Below are 23,484 nucleotides of genomic sequence, written 5' to 3'. Positions count from 1 at the left end.
ATCTAAATATCACGTTACTTTTGTTTTTTTATTTTTTTTTAAAACAACACTAGAAAAAATATTTTTAAAATTCTCCAAACAAACCCTAGAAAATTATTTGATATTACAGCAAATATTAAAAGGGAATTATGTCATATTTTAGAAAATTTAAAGGAATGTTATATAATGAATGTGTTTACTTTTATAGTTTTAAGAATAAAACCTCACTCGTCCCTTAATTATTTGGATAAGTGACAATTTATCTTTCAATAAAATTAAAATGTCATGTCAATTCTTAAAAATTCATTTCATTAAATATAGATCTTCTGTTGACATCTCAGTCAATGCTCAATTTGTTTAGGATAGGTAGTTCTTGCGTAATCAGTTTTCTCCTAAATTAATACAAGTTCTTCAATTTTTGTTCATGAATTAGAAACTCTAACAAAGAATCATGAACTGCACAAATCAATTCTTAGCTTCAAATTACCGTTCATAGAGGTAGAGTGAGAGGACGATGGTCTTTGGAAGAGACACTTAAATCCTTATTTATTTTAATAAGAGATACTTAAACCCCTATTTATTTTAAGAAGAGACACTTAAATTTCTGTTAGCCCAACAAAATAAAATGGATAAAGACCGACTTAATTGGTATTTTGATTTCGTTACAGGACGGATTCACTTGTCAAAATAATTAGAGGACGCGGTGAGATTTTTCTCTAGTTTTAAAGTGTCACATGCGATGTTATCTAATCTAACTACAATAAAATTTAGCCTAAATATTAGAGTTATTAACGGAACCAAATCGATCATCAAGCGTGGAACCTGGAAATCTGGACAATTTGTTGTTGGTAAGTCATGACGCCATGCCTCTCTCAGAGGTGGCAATAACTTGTGACGATGCAGTCTTTGTTTCGAAGAATCCCACCATAGTATTAGTAATGCTCGCTTTATTTAATTCCCTTTAAATTGATGCAGATTCTTCTTTTCTTGTCTTCAGACAAAGGAACAACTACTGTCTTGCAAATGAATAATACAGTACACTTTGGAGTTCTTTACTTAATTATTGTGTCTATCTATTTATTTTATAATAGCTTATATTTTCCCTCACATGTAAGCAACAGTATTTTGATAATACCTCAATTTCATGTCATAATACTTATAATACGATAGCTAGTTTTAGTGTAAAATTAAGCTTTGCATGACATGATAATTATATTTATTTGTAAAAGATTTTATATTATAAGATCTTATATATTCAAATCAATTTTTCATTTGTATATTATGTCATATACTAGGATTTTTTATTTGAATAAATATTTTATCTACTGAAATAAATAATTATAAAAATTATTACGAAAATACATTTTTCAGCCTTATCTCGTTTACAGTGTAAACGAGATATGTGTATTTATAAATATAAAAATATAATTTTTAAAAATAATAAAAAATATTAATAATTTAAATTGAATCAAACTCTTAAAAATAGAATGTTTCAAATAATAAGAAAGATGGACGATTTTAAATAACATAATAGAAAAAATAGATGGTTTTAAAATACTATATGTGATTTGAAAGATTAATAATAGTATCACGTAATTTAAATGGACATTTATAACTGAGAATCGTATTTTCGTAATAATTTTTATAATTATTTATTTCAATAAATAAAATATTTATTTAAATAAAAAATTCCTATATTAGATGTTAATTTTAAAACAAAGTAATTTCACTAATTTGCCCTTTGTGGGCAGTTGGGAGTTGGGAGTTGGGACCACTAAAATGGTATAACGATGAAATCTATGATCATTTGATTATTTAAAAACTACACACGTATCATGGAGTTCATACAGCGTGACAATTGATAATTATTAGGCACTATATCATGTGTAATAATTAGATCTTTCAAATCCATTGTACTCTGCATAATTATTTTACAATAATGTCTACTCAAACATATGTATCATTTAAAAGGATAAATTATTTGTCACCAAAGAAAAAAACGGATAAATTATATTTCTAGCTTTTTATTTTGGAGGGTAGGGGGGACTGGAAAACTATTTTAATAGTTTGATACTGATTAGACAACATTATGTTGTTTCAAAAATTAAATTCTTTTAAGATTTTCTATAATCGTTGTTTTCCTCTTTGGCAAGATTGGTGACAGGGAGATTCAGAACTATAATTTCATGTAAAAGACTTCAATTTCTACAACTAATTTACTCTTAGCATTGTTCACTCTTTTTGTGCTAGTATCACCTCTTTTTAAATGTTTGCCTGCTACATTAGTAATTTTGACAATAGGTCAATAGCCTGGTTCATTTATGTATTCTTTATTTCTAATTTCTTACCTTTGAATTTGAGGGAAAAAAATTTCTCTGTTATATATATCTATATTTCTCATGTTAGGAAGTTTTGTTCAATTAGTTACCTACTTTGGCCTTACATAATAATATAATAGAATATATAATAATTAAAGATGAATAATCTTCGTCACCTTGATAGTTAGGCAGAGCGACCTTCCCTAAGCACGTGGCACGAACGTTCCTTCACATTCGTCATTCATTACACATCGGAATTGGACGGAAAAAAAGCATCTTTTCTTCTAATCAAATCAATTCATGAAAAGATTAGGGTGGCCTTTCTCAAATTAGTTCATAAAAGTTTAGGCAACAAACAAGTACCGAGCATGCCGTGCCCTTTCCCACATTTAGGATGTGCAAACAAAAATTTCTTGTATAATTTAAAACCGAGTGTAATCTTTGTGTTTCTGTATACACTATACACCTCATGATGGTGAATTACATTTGAATTATCGACCAGGACCATCGGCAAAAGAAAAATGAAACTACTTCACATCTTTTCAGTTGAGGGCCCTTAAAAATTAAAAGAATCATATAACCAACACTTATGACTCAGTATAAAGAATATTTTATGTGAGGGCAACAACCATAGTCACACCTATGCATGTGGCATTCATACAGAAGAATTGCCCTGGCAGCTATTATTACACTTGCAAACGATTGAGCTTTGCAATGCACCAAATTCCTTTGAATCCGAGAACCGTTTTGTAGCAAAGCAGAAGCTTACCAACTTTAGAATGCACCATGACCATGAACCAAAGCATTGGTTCTTTTTTGGCTTCAAACACGAATTGGTAGGCCATAGTTCTGGTACACCCTTATGTGTCCATCCCATCCTGCTGTTACAATTACTTGGCCCCACATGTGAGAATTCGACATTCCCTTGCAAGCACTTCTCAAGAACTTGTACTCGGATTTGTACATCTTAGGCGACACTATGGTTTGGCACGGATCCGCGAGTGCCTCCTCGGGCCAAGTTGGAGAAACCTTTGGGACTAACTCTGACAAAAATCCACGGCCCAAGAAGAAGCAATCCGGGGAAGAGAGGAATGACTTGTGATTGAAATCGTCCCTCAATGACGGGGACAAGAGTGTTCCTGGCATTTGTTCCATGCCGCACCAAGGTATGGCAATTGCTGCGTTGTGGGACAGAAAACACTCGGAAGACCAAACCTTCTTCGCCTTGGAAGTATTCCTGTCATGGCCATTGTAATTCCAGACACACACATTTGAATCCTCACTTACTGAAACAATGTGTTTCCCGTCCAATGTGAAGGAAGCATGCATCTGACCAGCACTTTTTAGGCCTGAAAAGTGAAAGAGGAGATTGGTATGAACAATGATGTACTTTTGTCAAACTCTTATCCTACAGAGGGCCTTTTATGGGATGTGCTTGAGGAGATTTTCAGAGAAAGAATGGATACGAGGACCTACCCTTAAATTTGTAGATGACATCAACTCCGGAAAGTATACAGACGTGTGAATCAGCAGAAGCAACCAACAATTGGCTTGTGTCGATTGGCGAAAACTGAAATGATAAGATTATAATCACTATTTGACAAAGGAAGGATGATTACAAATCAGAAAAAGGGAATGGCAGAGACAACTAACCTGAAAGCCAGTAATCCTCTTTCCTGCTGTCTTCTTTTTGCCCCATAAGTTTAATTGAGCATTCAATTGCATATGATCATCTAAACAAGTAAAGCAAAAAGGATAAAAATGAGAGTTAGAAACTAAAAAGTTAAGGGAGCAAATGATGGGTGTTAAGGGAAAAATTAAAAGCAGCAAAACTAATCCATTATTTGAAAAACACATGCATTTCTACTTCCTATTCCTCCCGGCAGAATATATGCATACCTATTATATCATAGAAACGGCAATTGCCTGCCATAGTACCCATAATTGTGCCCTGCAAAAATAAGCAAACAAATTTTAGGTCTTAGGAACAAAGAAAAAAAAAATTCACCAAGCATGTTTTACTGCTAAAATTATAACATAACAGACCTTTCCATCAGGGCGGAAGCACACAGCAGTGACTATCTCTCTGATATCAATGTAATCAATAACCCGGCAACGAAGAACTTCCCAGATACGCACTTTACCATCAATCGAACCACTGATGAAGATGTTGTCATTTATGGGATTGAAATGCACACATGTAACTGCATCAAAGACAACAAGTACAACAGTATTGTTTAGCAAAACAACACACTGTAAGGAAGAATATTATCCAAAATTGTTCATATGTTTACATAAGGCAGAAGAGGCTCACCATAATTATTGTGGGAAAAAACACCGAGGCAGCTGTCTGTTCCAACTTGCCATAGGCGGACTGTCTTATCAACAGAGGATGACAGTAGCAACTGCAGCAAATAAAATACAAGTATAAATAACAGAAAGTTCCAAATCATAAGCAAATATAGGGATAATGCACGGTATATGAGACATATAAGAGTAATTGGATTCTTTAGGAAACTAACCCCTCTCTTCGACCATGCAAGGTCTAAAATGTCACCACTGTGGCCATGGAACTCGTGCAGAGGTTTCCCTGATATTCGGAAGGTCTTTGGTGGGATAATCACACAGGTTGAATCAGATGATCTCCTCAACTTCTCTGTTGTAACTAATTTTTCTTTATCTACATCAAGGGGAGTTACAAATGAATAAGTGTTCATTTTGAAGTATATACTTGAGGGATCATTGTCCAAAATGTGCAGTTCACTCGATCTTTCATCCTCAACCACCTTCCACACACGTACAACGCCATCTTCACCACCGCTAGCCAAATATTTTCCATCAAGGCTGAACTTCATTGTCAAAATAATACCCTTATGTGCTTTAAACTCCTGCTCAGTGTAAACAGAGGAGAGCTCCTTAAATCGCTTCCCGTGTGTATGAACTCGAACTCTTTGGATCCCAGTTACATCTGAGGAATCAAAGTCTTTGTTCTTCATTTCATGAAGCCCGTGATCATGAACAACACAAGCCACAACACCCAACTTCCTTAGCCAACCCCTCTTCGCTCTCTTTTTTCTAGCAGCCAAAAATCTTGAGTTCTCAGCCTCCCTCTGCAAATATCTCCGAACCAAAGGTGACTGCCCAATATTTCTGTGAAACTCTTCCAAGCTAATCAATTGGTTAGACCCGACAACACGCAGTGTATTAGGTGTTCCATCTTGATCCAATTTATCCATAATGTACTGTGTCCCATCATCCAAATTCTTTATCATACATGCCAAATTCTCATCACCCCCGGAATTTTCTAGTGAGCTCAAATTCGCACTGGACAAAGAATCCAATACAATCTGGTTTGAGGTAGAGGCAAGAGCACTCTCTGCAAAACCAGAAGTTCTTAGCACAGCCCCACTGGTGGCCGTGACTCGGTCAACTCCACGAGAGGATGGATCAGCCAAGTCGTCCTTTCCCATGACTGAATTCACATCACAATCAGATTCTAAACCCACCCATCTTAGGAAATTGAGCCGTCTCTGGTGAACACTTTCAAGGTGGTGGTTGTTTGTCCAATCCGGGAACCTAGTAAAATGTCCATCCCAAGAACTAGATTCATCTGATTCTGATAAACTAGAACAACCATCAGAACCAGAACATAAATCCTCACGGGTATCATAGAATTGGTCTTCATCCCCTTCCATAACAACCCCCTCTTTTTCCCTTTCCCCAATTCCAACCGTATAATCCCAATCAGACAGAGATTCCTTTCTTTGAAACCAGAAAACAGAAAATTACACTTCACTTTATTTTGGGGAAAAGGGAATCCAAAACAGCTGCGAGAATGAAAAACCATGAATCAGGAACAAACACACTAACGAGTCCAGAACCCCAAAAAACAGGTGGGGGAAATTGGAACATGAAGAGTGTAAAAGAGAGAAAAGAGAAAAAGAAAGTGTATTGGCTGACCTGTGTGAGCGTCAAGTTTGAAGATTGAAGGAGAAATCGGAGCAAAATCATAGGGATCTTCGCTTCATGTTTCCGTGTTGTGTTGCGAAAGTCTGCACTGTTCATCCACAGGGATACCTAACCACACCCACTTCTGGTACGGCAGAGAGAGAGAGAAGCCTCAAAAATAAGCCACGAAATGAAAAAAAAAAAAAAAAAAGAGTTTGTTATTGAGGGAATAATGAATAAAATAATAATATTGCGGAAAACATTGCCTCGTAATGAGGGTGTGTATGATGAAGTGCGAGTTGAACGAAGTTGGTCCAACGCCAACAATAACAACTACAACAGTAAATGTTGGATCTTCTTTTTGTGCATTTAGGACCAAGTCCTCTCTCTCTCTCTCATATATTAAGATGTTGTTACCACTCTGACCAAAAAAAAAAAGGATGTTACCACACAACACTCACTCTTCAACGAATCACATTCCTTGCTTTATTCCACCCTCTCTCTCTCTTCACTTTTATCGGTTCCTAATGCTTCATCTATTTTTCATAAAACAGCCTTATTCTTTTTTATAGTAGTATTGCCTTCAATTTGAATTAATTGATCAAATTTTATTAATTATCCAATTTTAATTGTAGGCAATCTATTTTTTAAGTATTCATAGAAATAAAATCAAGTTGAAGATTTATCTCTAACAAAAAATAAATATCTTTTTAAGCTATTTATGAAATTGTCAATGTTGTTCCAACGTATTTTTGTATCTATATAGTTTCAACTAAATTAATTTCAGTAAAGAGGGACGCGGTTTGCTTTGTAAATAAAGAAAATAATTTTAAAAAAATGTGGGCATAATTGTTTTGAAAGGTAGATCAACTTTGAATACGAATTTAACAAAATTGCAGTTATATTTGGTACTAAAAATGTACACATCGTTACATTTATCAGTGGTTGATAGGAGTGTACATGGTCCCGACCCGATTTGAACACTTTAAGAGCTAATTTAGTGTGATTTTATTGGGTCTAAGAGTCGGATAAGGATTTCAAAAATAGACCCGGTCATTATTTCGGAATGGGTCTGGGTCATAACTCAGGTCACTCGAATTCGGCCCGGTCATCATATACAATTAATATTTTGTGTTATTAGTAATGGATGATGACTATTTTTATGTGAAATTTAAGTATTCTAAACTTTAATACTTTGTATTATTAGTCATTATAAGACTATAAGTTAATGTTTTATGTTTAAAATACATAAGACTTTAGACTAATGGCATAATATTGTGTTATTTGTTTTTTATTTAAAAATTTGGTGTTATTAGACAACATTAGTATTGATTATGGTTATGCTTTAATTTTAGAGAATGGTTAGTTCTTATTATATTTTTCTAAATCAATTTTATCATGTCAAATAATGGTTGGAGTCTTAGAAATTTGGATATTTTCACATGTTAGCTTATAAGAAGGTATCAAGGTAATGTAATGTTAACGACCCGGTTTTCACCCGGTATAATCGTGGCCCGAAGGTGTATAGGTTTAATCGGGTTTAGGGATGAGTTCAGGTCTAATAAATAGATCCGGTATATATATCGGGTTGGATATGGATCACATCGAACCCAGTTTCACCCGGCCCATAAACTACCCTAGTGGATGAGCTGGATCTTCTTTTTCTTTTTTAAATAAAGACTCATATATAGTTATTTAACAAGTGTAATAGCCCATGCCATACACGTGATAAGATTGAAATTATAATTTTAAATTCTTTTGTTAAGATTAATTTGAATTATAATAATTTGATTAATAAAAATATAACATATCATATATTGTTTATTTTTTCTTAATCTAGTATTAAATGTATTAACTCTAAAATAGTTATTAATTAATTTTAGTAATTTACTTTTTTCAATAAGTCAAACGTATATACTCAATGTGACCATAAATAACCTAGTAATATTTAGACCCACCAACAATTTTTTATATGTTGTTTTACTGTCAAGTAAGAACATATCAAAATCAGCTAAAAATAAATAGTAAATTATTAGAGAATTCTAATGCACAAAATTCTCTGATAAACAATAAATAATTTAAACCCACTAAAAAATAACTCAACACTTTTCTTTGATACCTGCAAAACATATACCTGAAATAATATTATATCAATGTTAGTATACAGTTTTACAATCATCGACCGTATTTACTATACGTGACACCTTCTTAAAAGTTATTCTACATACGTGTGCAATTGAAAGATAAATTACTGGACTTTATTTTATTTTTCTAAATTACTATAATTATGCATTATTTATTAAATGCTACTTGTAATATTTTAATATAATTATTAATAAAGATATTTTTCTAAAATAAATTTAGAAGAGAAAATAGTGCTTTCATTTTGGAGGAAAAATGAATTCATGAGGAATTAACACCTCACTTTTATTAGTTGATAATGTATTAAATATTGATTTTATATAATTAAAATAAAGATATTTTCCTAAATTAGTATAATCATGCATTATTCGTTAAATATTAATTGTAATATAATTATAATAAAGATATTTTTCTAAAATAAATTTAGAAGAGAAAATAGTGATTTCATTTTAGAGAAAAAATGAATTCATGAGAAATTGGCACCTCACTTTTATTAGTTGGAGGAAAAATCCAGTTTTAGTATATTTCTCGTTATTATATATTTTTCTCTAATCATATATCCACTGTTTTCTTTCCTTCGTTTCAGCATTTTGAATATGGGTTTAACTTGTCGTAGTTCTCACTTCTCAATCATTCTATTAGATGTAGTATTAGATGTAGTTGATAACTATTGAAATTCTTTTATTAACATAGGAGAAAAATATATTATTATATGATAGAATTAATATGAGTATATTTTGTTATTAAATACACAAAGTTAATGTAAAATAAAATTACACATATAAAAAAGCAAAGAAAATAAAATTAAAATAGCAAAAACGATAAAAGAATTATTTTTATAATTTTATTTTGTCATTTTTATGTATAGAAGATTAGAAAATAATAAAACTTTTGACTAAATTAATTTTGTATTTGTTATATTCAAATTAAATAAGTAATAAGTTATATTATTTTAATTTATTCCTTAAATTTATATATCATAAAAATCAAATCAATATACATAATTTTAAATTGTGTGATACTTAAATATCTAATCAAATCAATTAGTTGATATAATTAATGCATCATAATGAATTGTATTTAATGAGTTAAACAAAATAAATTAAGAAACACTCTCAGAAACATGCTACGTTGACTCTATCATTAAATGTAAAAAATCAATTTTTATATAATAGAATCGATAATATAATAGACTGCGAGAAAGAGAAAGATAAACATTTTAGATCTTAAGTTGTTTCATTTGGATGTTGTAATGTGGGTATCACATTATTTTACTTATTCTACCATATGGACCTTTTTGCAACTTTATTTTAGTATCAATAGAATTTTACTACCTTTTAGTAATAAATTAAAATCCAAAATAAAATTGAAAAAAAAAGTAAAGAATATAAAATTATTGATTGAAATTTTATTTTATTTTTTTATTATAACAGGTATTTTTATTTAATATACCAACACCGTACAAAATTAATCGTAAAAAAAGTATAAAATATAAATAAATATACTGAATTAAGAGATAAAATTATATTTGTTATCTCATTTTTATTTTTAGCAGCATAATAGAATATCATGTACTCAACATAATTTAAGATGCAAATTATAATTAATTATACTTTTTATTTTAAAATATTTAAAATTAATTTTAATATAAATAAAAATAATTTAATATATTAAATAAATTAATAGAATAATATAAGTTAACTATTTTTTATTAATTTTGTTGTTTTTTTCTGACTATCTTTAAAATTACGACTTTTTTTTTTTAAATTTGACCGTGAAATAAAATTAGAGTTGTTGGTCTACACCATTAAAAAAAATAATACTATGCAATTACATTTGTACATATAACATGTTCCTAAATTTTTATATGCTAAACTTAAAATTTTGTATTTTTTTATTTATGCCATAAATAAGTATTATTTACAATGATTCGTATTGATTTAAAAGTTTAAAATTTTTTGTACGTATTAATTTTATATTTAATATTAAAACATAAAAATTTATTATGTTATTTTACTATTAATGTATGTAGTATTACATTATAAAATATAAAAATTAAAATAATTATTATATAATTTAAATGGATTGAACTAAATATAAAAATATAAAACAAAATTGTATTATTAAATTTTAGTAATTTTAATTAGTTAATAATATAAAATAAGATAGAAGTGACTATTTATAATTGAATAGTTTTGGTTGATTAGACTAAAAAAATCAAAAAATACTTTAAATAAAAAGCTAAATTAATTTTAATATTGAATTCATTAATACGATTTTAATTTTATATAATAGTTAGATAATAAATTAGTAAAAGCAAATGGAAGGATGGCTTTAATTAGTATTTGATAAAATATTCATTTAGAATAATTGAAAAAAGTAAAAATATGATATTATTAAAAATAATACATTTTTATGTTTAAAATATATTTAAATAAAATATTTATAAAATATAAAATTTAGAATAACATAGCTTCATGAATATTAATCATTAATCAATTATGAACTAACATAAAATTATAATACAATTTATTGACGAAAAATAATCAACAATTAATATTAATAAATATAAAAATCATCCAAACACTTTGATTAAAAGTATAAGTGGTTAATTATCATTTATTATTAATAATATTTTGTTCATAACTAAAACTAAAAATATAATTATTCAGATTTAGATTTTAGAAGAATAAACGTATAAGTAACAAATGATTTATTTTATCATGCATATTATAAATTAATAAATTAAACTAACTGATATAATGAATTATAATTAATTAATTAATTATTATAAATTATAATAAATTATATGATATTTAAAAAAAATAAAATGAATAAGAAGAAAATAAAAAGAAATAGAAGAGATAAAAGACTACAATAAAATAAATTAAGTGTGAGAGTTGTATTTTTTTTTACAAATTTTATATCACATCCGTTTCAATAATAATAAATAAAAATACATCAACTTGATATCTAAGAGAAAATGATGAGATAAAATCATAACACAGTTTTAAAACAAAAGCTTAAATTAAACCATAATATCATTGCACAACACAAATTGAAAGTAATTTCACATTATAATATACCACACAAACAGGTAAATGACTTAAGCTTAATTACGAAATTTTTCTTATTTATGCATACATGATAACGCCATGGTCTATAAATGTTTCATGGATAACATATCATATATTGCTCTGAATGATGAGCACGGGAGTTGAAGAGTGTGTGGTGGTTTGTGTCACGATAGTTGACTTCTTGCGATGACGTCTCATAGGAAGAAAAAGAATTGTTGTAAAAGCTACATAATGAAAGAGCAATTGGTAAATGAATGATATTTTCTTCTAGCATATATAGTCTTTTATAGTGGTAAAATAAAAATGGAAGTAATAAAATTTTATATTTTTATATTTAGAATAGAATTTGATATTTATTATAATAAAATTAAATAACTAATCAGTTATAATTCATGTATTTAAATAAATAAAATAAATTAAATAAAAATATTTTTAAGAACTAATCAAATCAGTTAGTTGATACAAATAATTAGTATAATTGATTTTATTTGATTTATTGAATTCAAAAAAATAAATTAGGAAATAATTGATTAAATTAATTAGTTGATATAATTAATTTATTATAATTAATTGGATTTAATAAATTGAAAAAATAAATAGAAAAACATATGAGACAATGATTTTTTAAACTAAATTAATCTGTATTTATTGTATTTAATCATTATAAGTAACAAATCATCTATGCTATTATGTATCTTATAAATTAATGAATTAAAATAATTGATATAATAAATTATAATTATTTGATTGATATGAATTATAATAAATCATGTGATATTTAAATATATAATCAAATCAATTAGTTGATATAATTAATTCACTATAATAAATTGTATTCAATGAATTATAAAAAATAAATTAAGAAACACGCTCAAAAGTAGTGATGGATCCAAAAATTTTAAATAGTGGGGGTAAATATATAGCATATAAAGATAATAAAAAATATTTATAAATATATCAAAATATATAAAAAATAGATAATATAAAAATATTAAATATTAAATAATTTGTATGTAATCATTATCAATATTAATATATTGATAAATAATAATATGGTTATTAATTTATCTTTCTATAAATTAAATTTAATAATAATAATAATAATAATAATAATAATAATAATAATAATAATAATAATAATAATAATAATAATAATAATAATAATAATAATAATAATAATAATAATAAATGAAATTAGTCAAAATATAAATAGGTTATCTTCTAATCAATAATAAAAGTGAAATATATTTTTTTTATGAATTATATATAATAAATGATATTTTAAATAAATGATATTTTTTATGTTATATTTTTTTTAATAAATGATATCACGGGTAATTATCATTATCATATATTATTATTATTATTATTATTATTATTATTATTATTATTATTAAAATAATTAAAAGTATTTTTAATTGATAATTGATAAGTAGTTTAATAATGCATTAAATATTGATTTGATATAATTATAATAAAGATATGTTTCTAAATTAGTATATTATGTATTATTCATTAAATATTAATTATAATAGAGATAATTTTTATAAAATAATTTAGAATAGATAATAAGAAAGTTCATTTTGGAGGAAAAATAGAGTCACGAGAGATCGACACCTCACCTTCATTAGTTGGGAGAAAACTCAATTTTAGTATATTAAGTAGATTATTTTTAAATATTAATTTTATATAAAAATAATTATATGTAAATTTTTAAATTTTTTTTTCTTTGTATTTGATTTAGGGAAGCTTTTCCCTTTTCAAATTAAAAAATATTATATATATAAAATGTCAAATATTTTTAATATAAAAATAAAAATAATATTTTAATTAAATATTGATATTTAAAATATATTACAAGTATCATAGATATACAGAAAATACTAATATAACATAGAGATGTGTTATTATAGCTTAACACGTGTATTTTTTGTCTATTAAAATATTGCCATATGTTTATTACGTCTCTATGTTTTAATTAAGATGTTATCACGTGGACAACACACTTTTATTTATTGATTATTAATTTACAAAATTCATCCACATATAATTATACTAAATTATATTTTCAATAAAAACACTAATATTTTTTTTATATAAAAAAAATTAGCCACGCGATGCACTAACAATTTTTTTTTTAGTCCTTCGATCATGTTAACTTTGCAAGAAAACAAGATAGTGGTATGTTTTTGCATTAATCTCAAACGGATTCGTTTTGAAAAAGGAAACAAGTATTTTATACATTTTTTATGGGTCATCGTGAATATAATTTTTTACTCGAGTCTAGAATAATAATAATAATAATAATAATATCGGAAGCTATGGTGGTTAAGTGTGTACAGATAAACTTTTCTTAACTTTATTAACACGTATTATCTTTCCTGAGGTGTTTTTCAGCGCAATTGCAATCTACTTACTTTATAAATTAGTAAGTTACAATTGTATTAGATATGTATTAAAATTGATTATTAAAATATAAAATATATATTAAAAATAAATTAAATTATATATATTTAATATATTTGGTAGTGATATATATTTAATATATAAATATATATAAATTGATTTTAGTGATTAATTTAATATGTAAATAATATCTTTTATGAATGATGAGAGTTGAATTGCAAAATGCAAATTATTAAAGTCAACCTTCAAAGTCTACCCCTGGAAAGATGATAACGCCAGCCATGACCCAACACTGTTTATCCTTTGGGACCGTTGGACTGTTCAACAATATTTTGTTAGTACTGTTTTACCAACACAAAAGGAAAAAATAAAATAAAAATATTGTTAAAACACGGTGTTAGGCAAAAAATTATTATCACTTAAAAAAAAATAATTTATTTTAAGTAAATAAATATAAGATAATATTATTATTAACTTATGAAGTCAGATTCAATATATTAGGAGAAGTTTCTAATTCATTAGTAAAGAAGCAGTTTTTATACAAAATTTGAATTAAGCATGAATTATAGGACGTGCTATATGCAGGAGCAGTTATCAACATGGAGCATTAAAATTGAATAAAACAGCTATTTATTTAACTTTTGAAATTCACAAGAGATGCGGGAACAATTACAAGAAATTCAAAATTTTCGCAAGTGGTGTACAAATGGTAACTGTTAGCTGACATTAGGTTAGTCTATAAAAAGAACTTTAGGAAAATATTGTAATCAGTTCAATTATTCTTGGAAAACACTTGGAGACTCAAAAACGCTCTCAGCCTCCCTGGCATCACAGAGTAAAACTGGAAATCTTAAGTAATTCCTTTGAAGTCTAAACTCAAACTTGTACTTTATTTTCTATTTTTAATCAAAGTTTTTTACTTTTTATTTGTTCTTCTTCATCTTCTTCTTTCTTTCTCTTTTAATTTCTGCAGTTTACTTTGCCACCGGTACTTTGCATTTATATGTTTATTTGTTACTTTTATTCCTTTTAATTTTATTTGACGTTAAAATTGCGACATTGAGATACCCACATTTTTATTTTAAACATTAACAAAAATTTGAGTAAAACAAATTGGCACGCCCGGTAGGACATTGTCAATAGATTGTAGTTTATAAAAAAAAAAGCAAGAGTTTTTGAATTTGCATGTGGTTGCGCAGTGGTAAGTTCGTGTATCCAGAGCCAAGGGAATCAGCGTCAATTGACATGTCAAATACTTCTGCAGCATCTTCTTCTACTTCTAGTGATGAGATTAGAGGAAATGAACCCGGAAATTCTTCTGTGGTTTCAAACGCAGAGCCTACCTTGATGTCAGTGAGGCATGATAGCGTTGGCCATGCCCATACAGGATTAAATGCAACTCACATAAATACCGTGGGGTGGCCGCCATATGGCTTGCCACCGGGGTATGTCCCCTCCATGGTGACACAAGGATTGCCTGTGCTTCTCTACTCAACTTTTCAAAATTCTATTTATCAAAATCCATATGGCATGTCAAATGTACCTGTTTCTGGGGCGTCAGGTTCACACGTATCACAACAAAATTTTTCACATTCTATTAATACAGGAAATAATAGTGCATCTAATTCTACTACATCTACTGTCACTAGGGTAGAAAATTCCAGACCTGTATTTCCTGACATGTCAAGAGCAATGCCTGTTAATCAACCTAGTCAAACTGTGGGATCTTTAACAAATATTAGGCAACAGATGGATGAAAGCCACCATGATCTAGTAAACATGTTAACTCATCAAATGGTGACAGTTTTAAATCCTCTTTTAGAAAACACAAACACTAGAATTGAACAATTAAATAGGTAAGTCAATAGGATTGCTACTGTGGTAAATTTAGAAGAAAATGACAACGTGGGTTTAAGATTTGATAATGTCAATCAGAACGGTGGAGCAATTCCTAATTATGATATTCATATGCCTAGACATGGTCAAAATGCTGACGATATGTTAGAAAGACTGAGGCAAAACAACTTAGGGGGCATTATAATCTAGCAAAAATGTTGAACAAGTTTTAAACCGTATGGGATTTAATGTTGGTTGCTTAAATAGGCTATATTTTGTGTCTGCTTTTCCTGAATGTGTCCAACAAGCAGAGCTCCCAAGGGGTTGGAAAATTCCAAAATCCCTTACAAAATTTTCTGGAGAAGAAAATGAGTCTACAGTAGAGCATATTGCTCGATATACTGTTGAAATTGGGGAAGCAGTTTCTAATGAATATCTCAAGATGAGATACTTTCCTTCTTCTTTAACAAAAAATGCATTTACATGGTTCTCCAACTTGAGACCAAATTCTATTCATTCTTGGGCGCAGTTAGAAAGAAATTTTCATGATTAGTTTTTCCGAGGTGAATTGAAAGTTAGTCTTATGGATTTATTCTTTGTCAAACGTGCAGAAGGAGAATCCATTGATACTTATTTGGCGCGATTTAGAAACATGAGAAATAAGTGTTTTACTCCGATTCCGGAAACTGAAATTGTCAAAATGGCTACTAATGGGTTAGAATTTGGAGTTAGGAAGAAACTTGTCAATCAACATACTTTAGATCTTTCCCAGTTAGCTGAAAGAGTAAGACATATAGAACAAATTAAGAAAGAAAAAGAAAATTTTAAAAAGGGTTCAAAAAAGGTTGCATATGTTGATTGTTTTTCTGATAGTAGTGATTCAGATGAGAAAGAGATTTATATTGCCGAATTACGTGGGGGTCCTCCTTATGTATGCAAATCTTTAAAGCCTGTTAAAGGAAAAGAAAAAGTTTCTTCTTATTCTAAAGTTAAAAATAAGACTTATTCTTTTGATATTTCTAAGGCAGATCAAATATTTGAGGTTTTATTAAAAGATAAGCAGCTTATTTTACCTGAAAGAAAAAAGATGCCTATAGCTGATGAAATAAAGAATAAGAAATTTTGTAAGTTTCATCAGGTATTTTCGCATACCACTAATAATTGCGTTCGTTTCAGGGACTTGATACAAAAAGCAATTAAGGAGGGAATATTGAAGTTTGAGGATAAAATTACTATGAAGGTGGACACTGAACCATTTGTTGCTGACTCAAATTATGTCGAGCCATTCAATTTGTCAGTCAACATGGTAGAAGTTGATGCCACAATAGTTAGTGCTAAATATGAAAATAAGGACTTGAGAACCTTTGAGCAAGATAAGAAGCCAGTTTATCCTCGTCCTGGTGAGGATCTGTTAGATTTTTTGTTGAGAATTAAAGAATCTCACAGCACCATCGCCATGTGCCCAAAGTGCAATGCTGTTTTTGACAAGGAAGCTGCAAAAGAGTTTGAAAGGTACAAAGATGAAGAGAAAGAAAAGGCTGAGTTGAGAAAGAAGATTGCTGAAAAAGAAAATGAAACTAACGAGCTAAAGCAGAAAATAGCCGAGGGAAAACAAAAGTTGGGTGGTCAAACTCCTTTGAACAAGTGCGTCAACAATACTGGGGTACAACCCGTCAACCAGAAGATGAAGACTGTGGTCATGATTGATGGAAAACCTGATGGATTTTCTCAAAAGAAAAGAGTTCCTCCCACCAAAATTTTAAACAATAAATGGGTCCAAAATGTGAGAAATGTGCAGAATCAACCTACCGCTTTTGCAAGAGAAAAAAACAAATGGGTGAAGCCTAGACCTTTCAATCCCAGGTACTATGAGTCTCAGTTATGGAACATGAATCATGCACAAGACGGAGGTAGTATATATATTCCAAAAAATGTGCCTATTCCCTCAAAGCCAATTTATTCTTGTTATAATCCTAACATGCAGCAGGTTCCTAATTATTCTCCTTGGCCAAATTGTCAAAATATTCCAAAATATTCTCCATTTACAACTTTTGAGTAGAAAGAGAATATACCTGAGTATGTTCCTTTGGATCCATACAAGGGACACGGAGTAGATTTTCCTCCTTTGCCAACCATGGCCAAGTCTGCAGAAACAGGCAATTCTTCTAATCACCCAAAATGCAATAAAAATGTCAAGAATAATCTTGCTGGAAAAAGGGTAATGGTTGAAAACAAGGGAGAAAAGGATGAAGATTTAATTACTGATAATTTTGACACTGGTTTTGATGACAGCTTAGAAGCAATATTTGGTGTTAAGCAACCTATAGCTGTGGTGTCAATACTGCCTGAGGAGTATAGTCAAGTCCAGGAAGTAGAGTCATTAGAAGATGATTGTTATGATGTCTTCCCTGGAAGCGAATGCTTATTGCTAGATGACAATATGTGTGGTGGAGGATTATTTGAGAAGCCTACTGAAAATGATAAGGAACACTTGCGTCCACTGCATATCAAGGCTCGTGTTAATGGAAGGATAGTCAATAAGATTTTGGTTGACGGGGGAGCTGCTGTTAATCTCATGCCTGAAAGAATGATGGGAAGGCTTAGAAAGACTGAAAAAGATCTGATTAAAAGTAGCATTGGGGTAACAGATTTTAATGGGAGGACTTCTTCTGTTAGAGGTGTGGTTCTGCTGTCAATTGAGGTTGGTTCTGTCAATAGGCTAACTCTATTTGCTGTTGTTCCTTCTAAAGCTGATTTTAACTTGCTTTTGGGACGTGATTGGATTCATGGAATGGGTGCAATTCCATCCACTCTACATCAAAAGTTAATTTTCTGGAACGAAGATGGAGGAGTGGAAGAAGTTCCTGCTGATAATAGTACATGTTACTATGATGAGATGCATGTGGAGTTCAGGATGTATAATTCTGGAGTCAAGCCACTGACAGTTGACACCAAGGCATTTAATCTTGAAAGTATTGAGATGTGTAAAATAGATATGAATGGTTTTATTTAAAAAAAATGCATCAAGTTTAAAATCTTGGACAAAATAATCTCTCATTGACATTTGGATATGTACTTCATAAATACAAAAACCTAATTGACTTAGAAATTCAGTTGAGTCTCTTAGCGCTTGAAGTCAAAACTATTATAATGTTAGTGTGGAGATTTTATAGGATTAGAAATTTTATCAAATTTAATTGACACCTGGAGTTTAACATATGAAAGAAACGACTTCACGAAGTTAAGATTTTGTTACTTCTGAAATTAGGAAAATTGTGTCAATTAAAACAATGAAAGTGTGTGTCAAAAAACTCTTAATTGAAATATTAAAGGTCAAAACAAAGGTCAATTGATACACATTTAATGTACCGAAATTAGAACAGATATCATTTAACACACTTAAAAATTTCGTACAAAAGAATAGACCTCATTGACAGTTCAACTATTAATGTAAAAAAATTTTATAGACTTAGAAATTCTATTAAGTCTATTTACTAGTAGGCATTTGATCTGTCAAGCGGATGTGTCTAAAATGTCAATTGACTCTCAATATAAAAAATAAGAAAAATGTCAATAAACAACTAAGTTTTCTCACTTTCAATCATTGCATATCTTCAAGTGAGAAATCTTGGGGGCATCTTGTTAGGCAAAAAATTATTATCGATCACTTAGGAAAAAATAATTTGTTTTAAGTAAATAAATATAAGATAATATTATTATTAACTTATGAAGCCAGATTCAATATATTAGGGAAAGCTTCTAATTCATTAGCAAAGAAGCAGTTTTTATTCAAAATTTGAATTAAGCCTGAATTATAGGACGTGCTATATGTAGGAGCAGTTATCAACATGGAGCGTTAAAATTTGAATAAAACAGCTATCTATTTAACTTTTGAAATTCACAAGAGGTGCGGGAACAGTTACAAGAAATTCAAATTTTTCGCAAATGGTGTACAAATGGTAACTGTTAGTAGACATTAGGTTAGTCTATAAATAGAGTTTTAGGAAAATATTGTAATCAGTTCAGTTCTTCTTGGAAAACACTTGGAGACTCAAAAAACGCTCTCAGCCTCCCTGGCATCACAGAGTAAAACTGGAAATCTTAAGTAATTCTTCTGAAGTCTGAACTCAAACTTGTACTTTATTTTCTATTTTTAATCAAAGTTCTTTACTTTTTATTTGTTCTTCTTCATCTTGTTCTTTCTTTTCTCTTTTAATTTCTGCAGTTTACTTTGCCACCGGCACCTTGTATTTATATGTTTATTTGTTACTTTTATTCCTTTTAATTTTATTTGACGTTACAATTGCGACATTGAGATACCCACATTTTTATTTTAAACATTAACAAAAATTTGAGTAAAACACACGAAAAACGGCAAATGAAATTCTTATAAAATATTGAATAAAACTGGAGTATGGAGTTAAAAGGAAATATTTAACATTTCAACTTAGATAAATTTATGTAATTGTTATTTTATTTTATGGGGGAGAATAAATCCTCTCAAATAATTTCTATTTTATGTAGTTATTATTTGTTACGGACTCGATTCTTGGGTCCTGCACCCGGAATGGCTTTTGATCTGGATATCTAGGAGTTGATTCCACTCCTTTTTTAGAAGGCCTAAATCGACTTCCACATCTTTTAACCAATATTCAAATTCAAATACCTCCCTTATTTTAGTTAAATAAGATAAGATGAGATAATTTTTACTAGCTATATAAAGGGGAGACAGAGGCCCCTCAGGTACATCATTCATCCCTCATATCTTATACTTCTCAGATCCATTCTGACTTGATCGTCGGAGTGTCTTTGCAGGTACCACCCCCCATTGCTTCAGTCAGATAATCCTACGACTGTCTCAATCCGCAAGTCTCCAATCCATCTCACAATTTATACCGAAAACATTCAGTACATTGGCACCGTTTGTGGGGATTGCAACGTCGTAGCAGCATGGCGGATAACTCCGAGGAGCAATTCCTAAGCCACCACCACAACCCACACACATGAAGACTAGTTTTTTGGCATGCTTGGTGAAGTCTACGTGCCTTTTGTCTCTACACAGGTTGAGATGGCTTTGGGAAGGTAGAAAAAATTTTAAGATTCTAAATCCATGACTAAAAAGAACATTTAATTGAGCGATTCAAGAAACAAATGATGGGTTGCAGCTTATTGCAGGTTTGAGAGGGGTATGAGGGGGAGGAAGAGGGGTCGATGGCGAGTATGGGGATAGCAAATAGAGGGGATTTGAATAGAGGAAGGCCACAGGAAAAGAAAAGGGGAATGGGAAATGTAATGGTGAACAATGAGAGAGGGGTGTTTGGGCTGCAAGATGTGATGAAAGTGTTGGCGGAGGTGCTGGAAAATAGGGGATTTGGAAAAGAAGTGTGGGAATAGAGGTGAGGTTGAAGATAAAAAGTGGGGTAATTTGAGAATTTTATTAAAAAATCAACAAAAAATTAGAATTTTGGTATTTTTGTTGTACGGAACGTATATTTAATGGTACAACGTTAGTTTCCTTCTTTGATGGGTACTTTTGTTCGCGCTCGTAAAGTTTATCGGTATAAATGGTTGTTTTTCCATAAAAAAAACAACCACACATCTCTTTCCTCTCCCACCTCCAATCGCACCGTACTTCATCTTCTCCAGTTAGCTCCATTGTTGGGAGATATCACTGCCGCACCCAACCGTGGCAATCGATCTTTCGTGGAACGAAGGAGCCACCACGCTTAGCATCGAAATTGATATCCACAACACGCACAACGGAAGTTCCTTGGCGGCGTCATTGCACCGCGCGACCTAACGCCGACCTCAAACGGATGTCTACCGACGCCCACTCTGCAACTGGTGCACATAACGAGCAGTGCTATAACCATTGTTTGCCACCAATTGCAAAGTAACGCCGTTTGTGCCCGTTACTGTTTACTTATTTTTTTTTAAATTTTTTTCAGGTTGGAATATGTAATTGATGATCAAATGTTTTTTTTTCATGATAAATTGATGTTTCTTTTAATGTACTATCACTTTTGTGGATTATTTTAGGGTACAGTGGCAGCACAATGGATAAGGTACCGGCGACGCGATGAGAGGGGATGAGATGAATTTTACGTTGACGAAGTGGTTACAAATTTAAAATTCTATTTTTTAAAAAATTATTTTTTTAAAAAATAGTTACAAATTTAAAATCTTATTTTTAAGATTCAAAATTTTATTTTATAATAATTTTAAAAAATTGTTCAAGTTGATTGATACTCTAGTTGATTAGATAGCGAAATTGATAAAGTTTCTTCTTCGATCATCTTCTTTTACATTTCAGAATATATATGTTGCAGGCGGCCTTATATTTCAGTTTGTGGCTTTGTGCATCCAGTATAACATTTAAGATCAGCATCCAAAAGAAATTAAAAAGTCTGCTTAAGCAAAAGAGAAAAACCTGTGTCCCTTCCAATTTTATAGGCATTACCAAAATTCATGTTGGAAAACTTTTTTTGTTCTTATTATAAGCTTAGAAATAATCAAAATCACTTTATACACAATTCATCAGATATAGCAGTGTTGTAATTGACCGCCTTTCAAGAATAATAAACGCTTCTGAACTTATAAAACTGACGAGCTAATAACAAAAGAGAGAAAATCCAAGCAAATTTGTTATCAAATGATTTTGTGGTAGTACGAAGACTGAAGTTGACCGTTTAGACACCAAAACTATATACTAGAGACCAAACACAAGCGAATAATGTAATCGAGGTCATAAAGATACAACCAGCCACTAAAAATAACAAAGCATTATTTATTGACGAACAATTCGAATTCGAACAACTTTGTAAACATAAATAATCTCCCCATTAATAATTGGAGGAAGCTTCATCCTTGTCAGTTCTCAGGCCTTTCGGAATCTAACTCCAAATGGCATATCACTGAGTGCAAGATGCCTATTCCCATCGCCATCAACATAAATCCCAAGGTCCCTGCACATAACTTTGCAATATTTGCAGACTTTAGGACAGAACAAAAAATTGTAGTTACTTCCATATTTCTGAATTTCGAACCAGTTGCTCACAGTTTCGCGCCCCGGATTGCCTTCAACTCCACCAGTGGTCACGAAATATAAGCCTCTTGATCCATCAAATTGGTCCAGCTTCCACACTGTGGATTGAACGCAAGTTGTTGCAGCGGAGAACTTGATGTTCAAATCGGTGGAGACTCTGATAACACCTTCTTTGGAATCAGAGGGTGCAAATTTCAGTGGCATGGCACGGTAACTGTCGACAACATCAAATGGGCATGTTCTGTTTCTAGCACTGGCAAGGGCAAGTCCCCCACCACCGCCGCCATTGCTATTGTTTTTGATAGATGGAAGAACAAGGTAATCGATACCTGTTCGAAGGTTCTTACCCGTTATGTCTAGGACTGGTTCGGATGCAGAATCACCATCCCATGAAAGGATTAGAGGTGTCAAGAGAATAAGAACCACGCTCATGCAACTAGTCTTCATTGTTTTCTAGGCTTGGAAACATAAACCAAAAAGAAAAAAAAAAGGAAAAAAAAAAGTCTTTGTTGAAGGCGTGAAATGACGATAAGCTTGATTGAAATTTGATAGTGTGTCATGGATTCATGGTTTTTTTTTTATTGTTTTAGTTTTTTACATAATATTATGATTAGACCACTAATAAATCCCTCGGAAGTCAACTACTAGTGCTTCTTTGGGTGGCCAAATTTGCCTATAGTGTCCCATTTTGGTTCAAAGTTGAGAAGCACCAATACTAAAATATTGTACAGCG

At 30.3% G+C, this 23,484-nt stretch overlaps 2 protein-coding genes across 2 annotated transcripts; both read right to left on the bottom strand.

Moving 5' to 3' along the window:
* Positions 1 to 2,694: 2,694 nt before the first annotated feature.
* LOC112732395 (uncharacterized) lies at positions 2,695 to 6,783 on the bottom strand. The gene is made up of 9 exons (XM_025781108.3): positions 6,512 to 6,783; positions 6,258 to 6,390; positions 4,820 to 6,124; positions 4,612 to 4,702; positions 4,344 to 4,501; positions 4,197 to 4,248; positions 3,951 to 4,030; positions 3,774 to 3,867; positions 2,695 to 3,646 (listed from the first exon to the last, which is right to left on the bottom strand). Exons 3-9 carry the CDS (start codon positions 5,990 to 5,992, stop codon positions 3,120 to 3,122), a joined length of 2,175 nt encoding a protein of 724 aa, XP_025636893.1. The 5' UTR covers positions 5,993 to 6,124; positions 6,258 to 6,390; positions 6,512 to 6,783; the 3' UTR covers positions 2,695 to 3,119.
* A 15,564-nt stretch (positions 6,784 to 22,347) lies between these two features.
* On the bottom strand, positions 22,348 to 23,484 carry LOC112732394 (miraculin-like). Its single transcript, XM_025781107.3, has one exon. It carries the CDS (start codon positions 23,196 to 23,198, stop codon positions 22,584 to 22,586), a length of 615 nt encoding a protein of 204 aa, XP_025636892.1. The 5' UTR covers positions 23,199 to 23,484; the 3' UTR covers positions 22,348 to 22,583.

Source organism: Arachis hypogaea, chromosome 13 (assembly GCF_003086295.3).
Source record: "Arachis hypogaea cultivar Tifrunner chromosome 13, arahy.Tifrunner.gnm2.J5K5, whole genome shotgun sequence".
Lineage (NCBI taxonomy): Eukaryota > Viridiplantae > Streptophyta > Magnoliopsida > Fabales > Fabaceae > Arachis > Arachis hypogaea.
This window is presented reverse-complemented; position numbering and strand designations above follow the sequence as displayed.

Excerpts from the sequence above, each read along its gene's own strand:
- LOC112732394 (XM_025781107.3), bottom strand. The coding sequence starts at position 23,198 with ATGAAGACTAGTTGCATGAGCGTGGTTCTTATTCTCTTGACACCTCTA.
- LOC112732395 (XM_025781108.3), bottom strand. The coding sequence starts at position 5,992 with ATGGAAGGGGATGAAGACCAATTCTATGATACCCGTGAGGATTTATGT. Across the intron at positions 4,502-4,611 it reads TTTTTCCCACAATAATTATG|TTACATGTGTGCATTTCAAT; the intron begins GTGAGCCTCTTC and ends TCTTTGATGCAG. Across the intron at positions 4,031-4,196 it reads CCGTTTCTATGATATAATAG|ATGATCATATGCAATTGAAT; the intron begins GTATGCATATAT and ends TTACTTGTTTAG.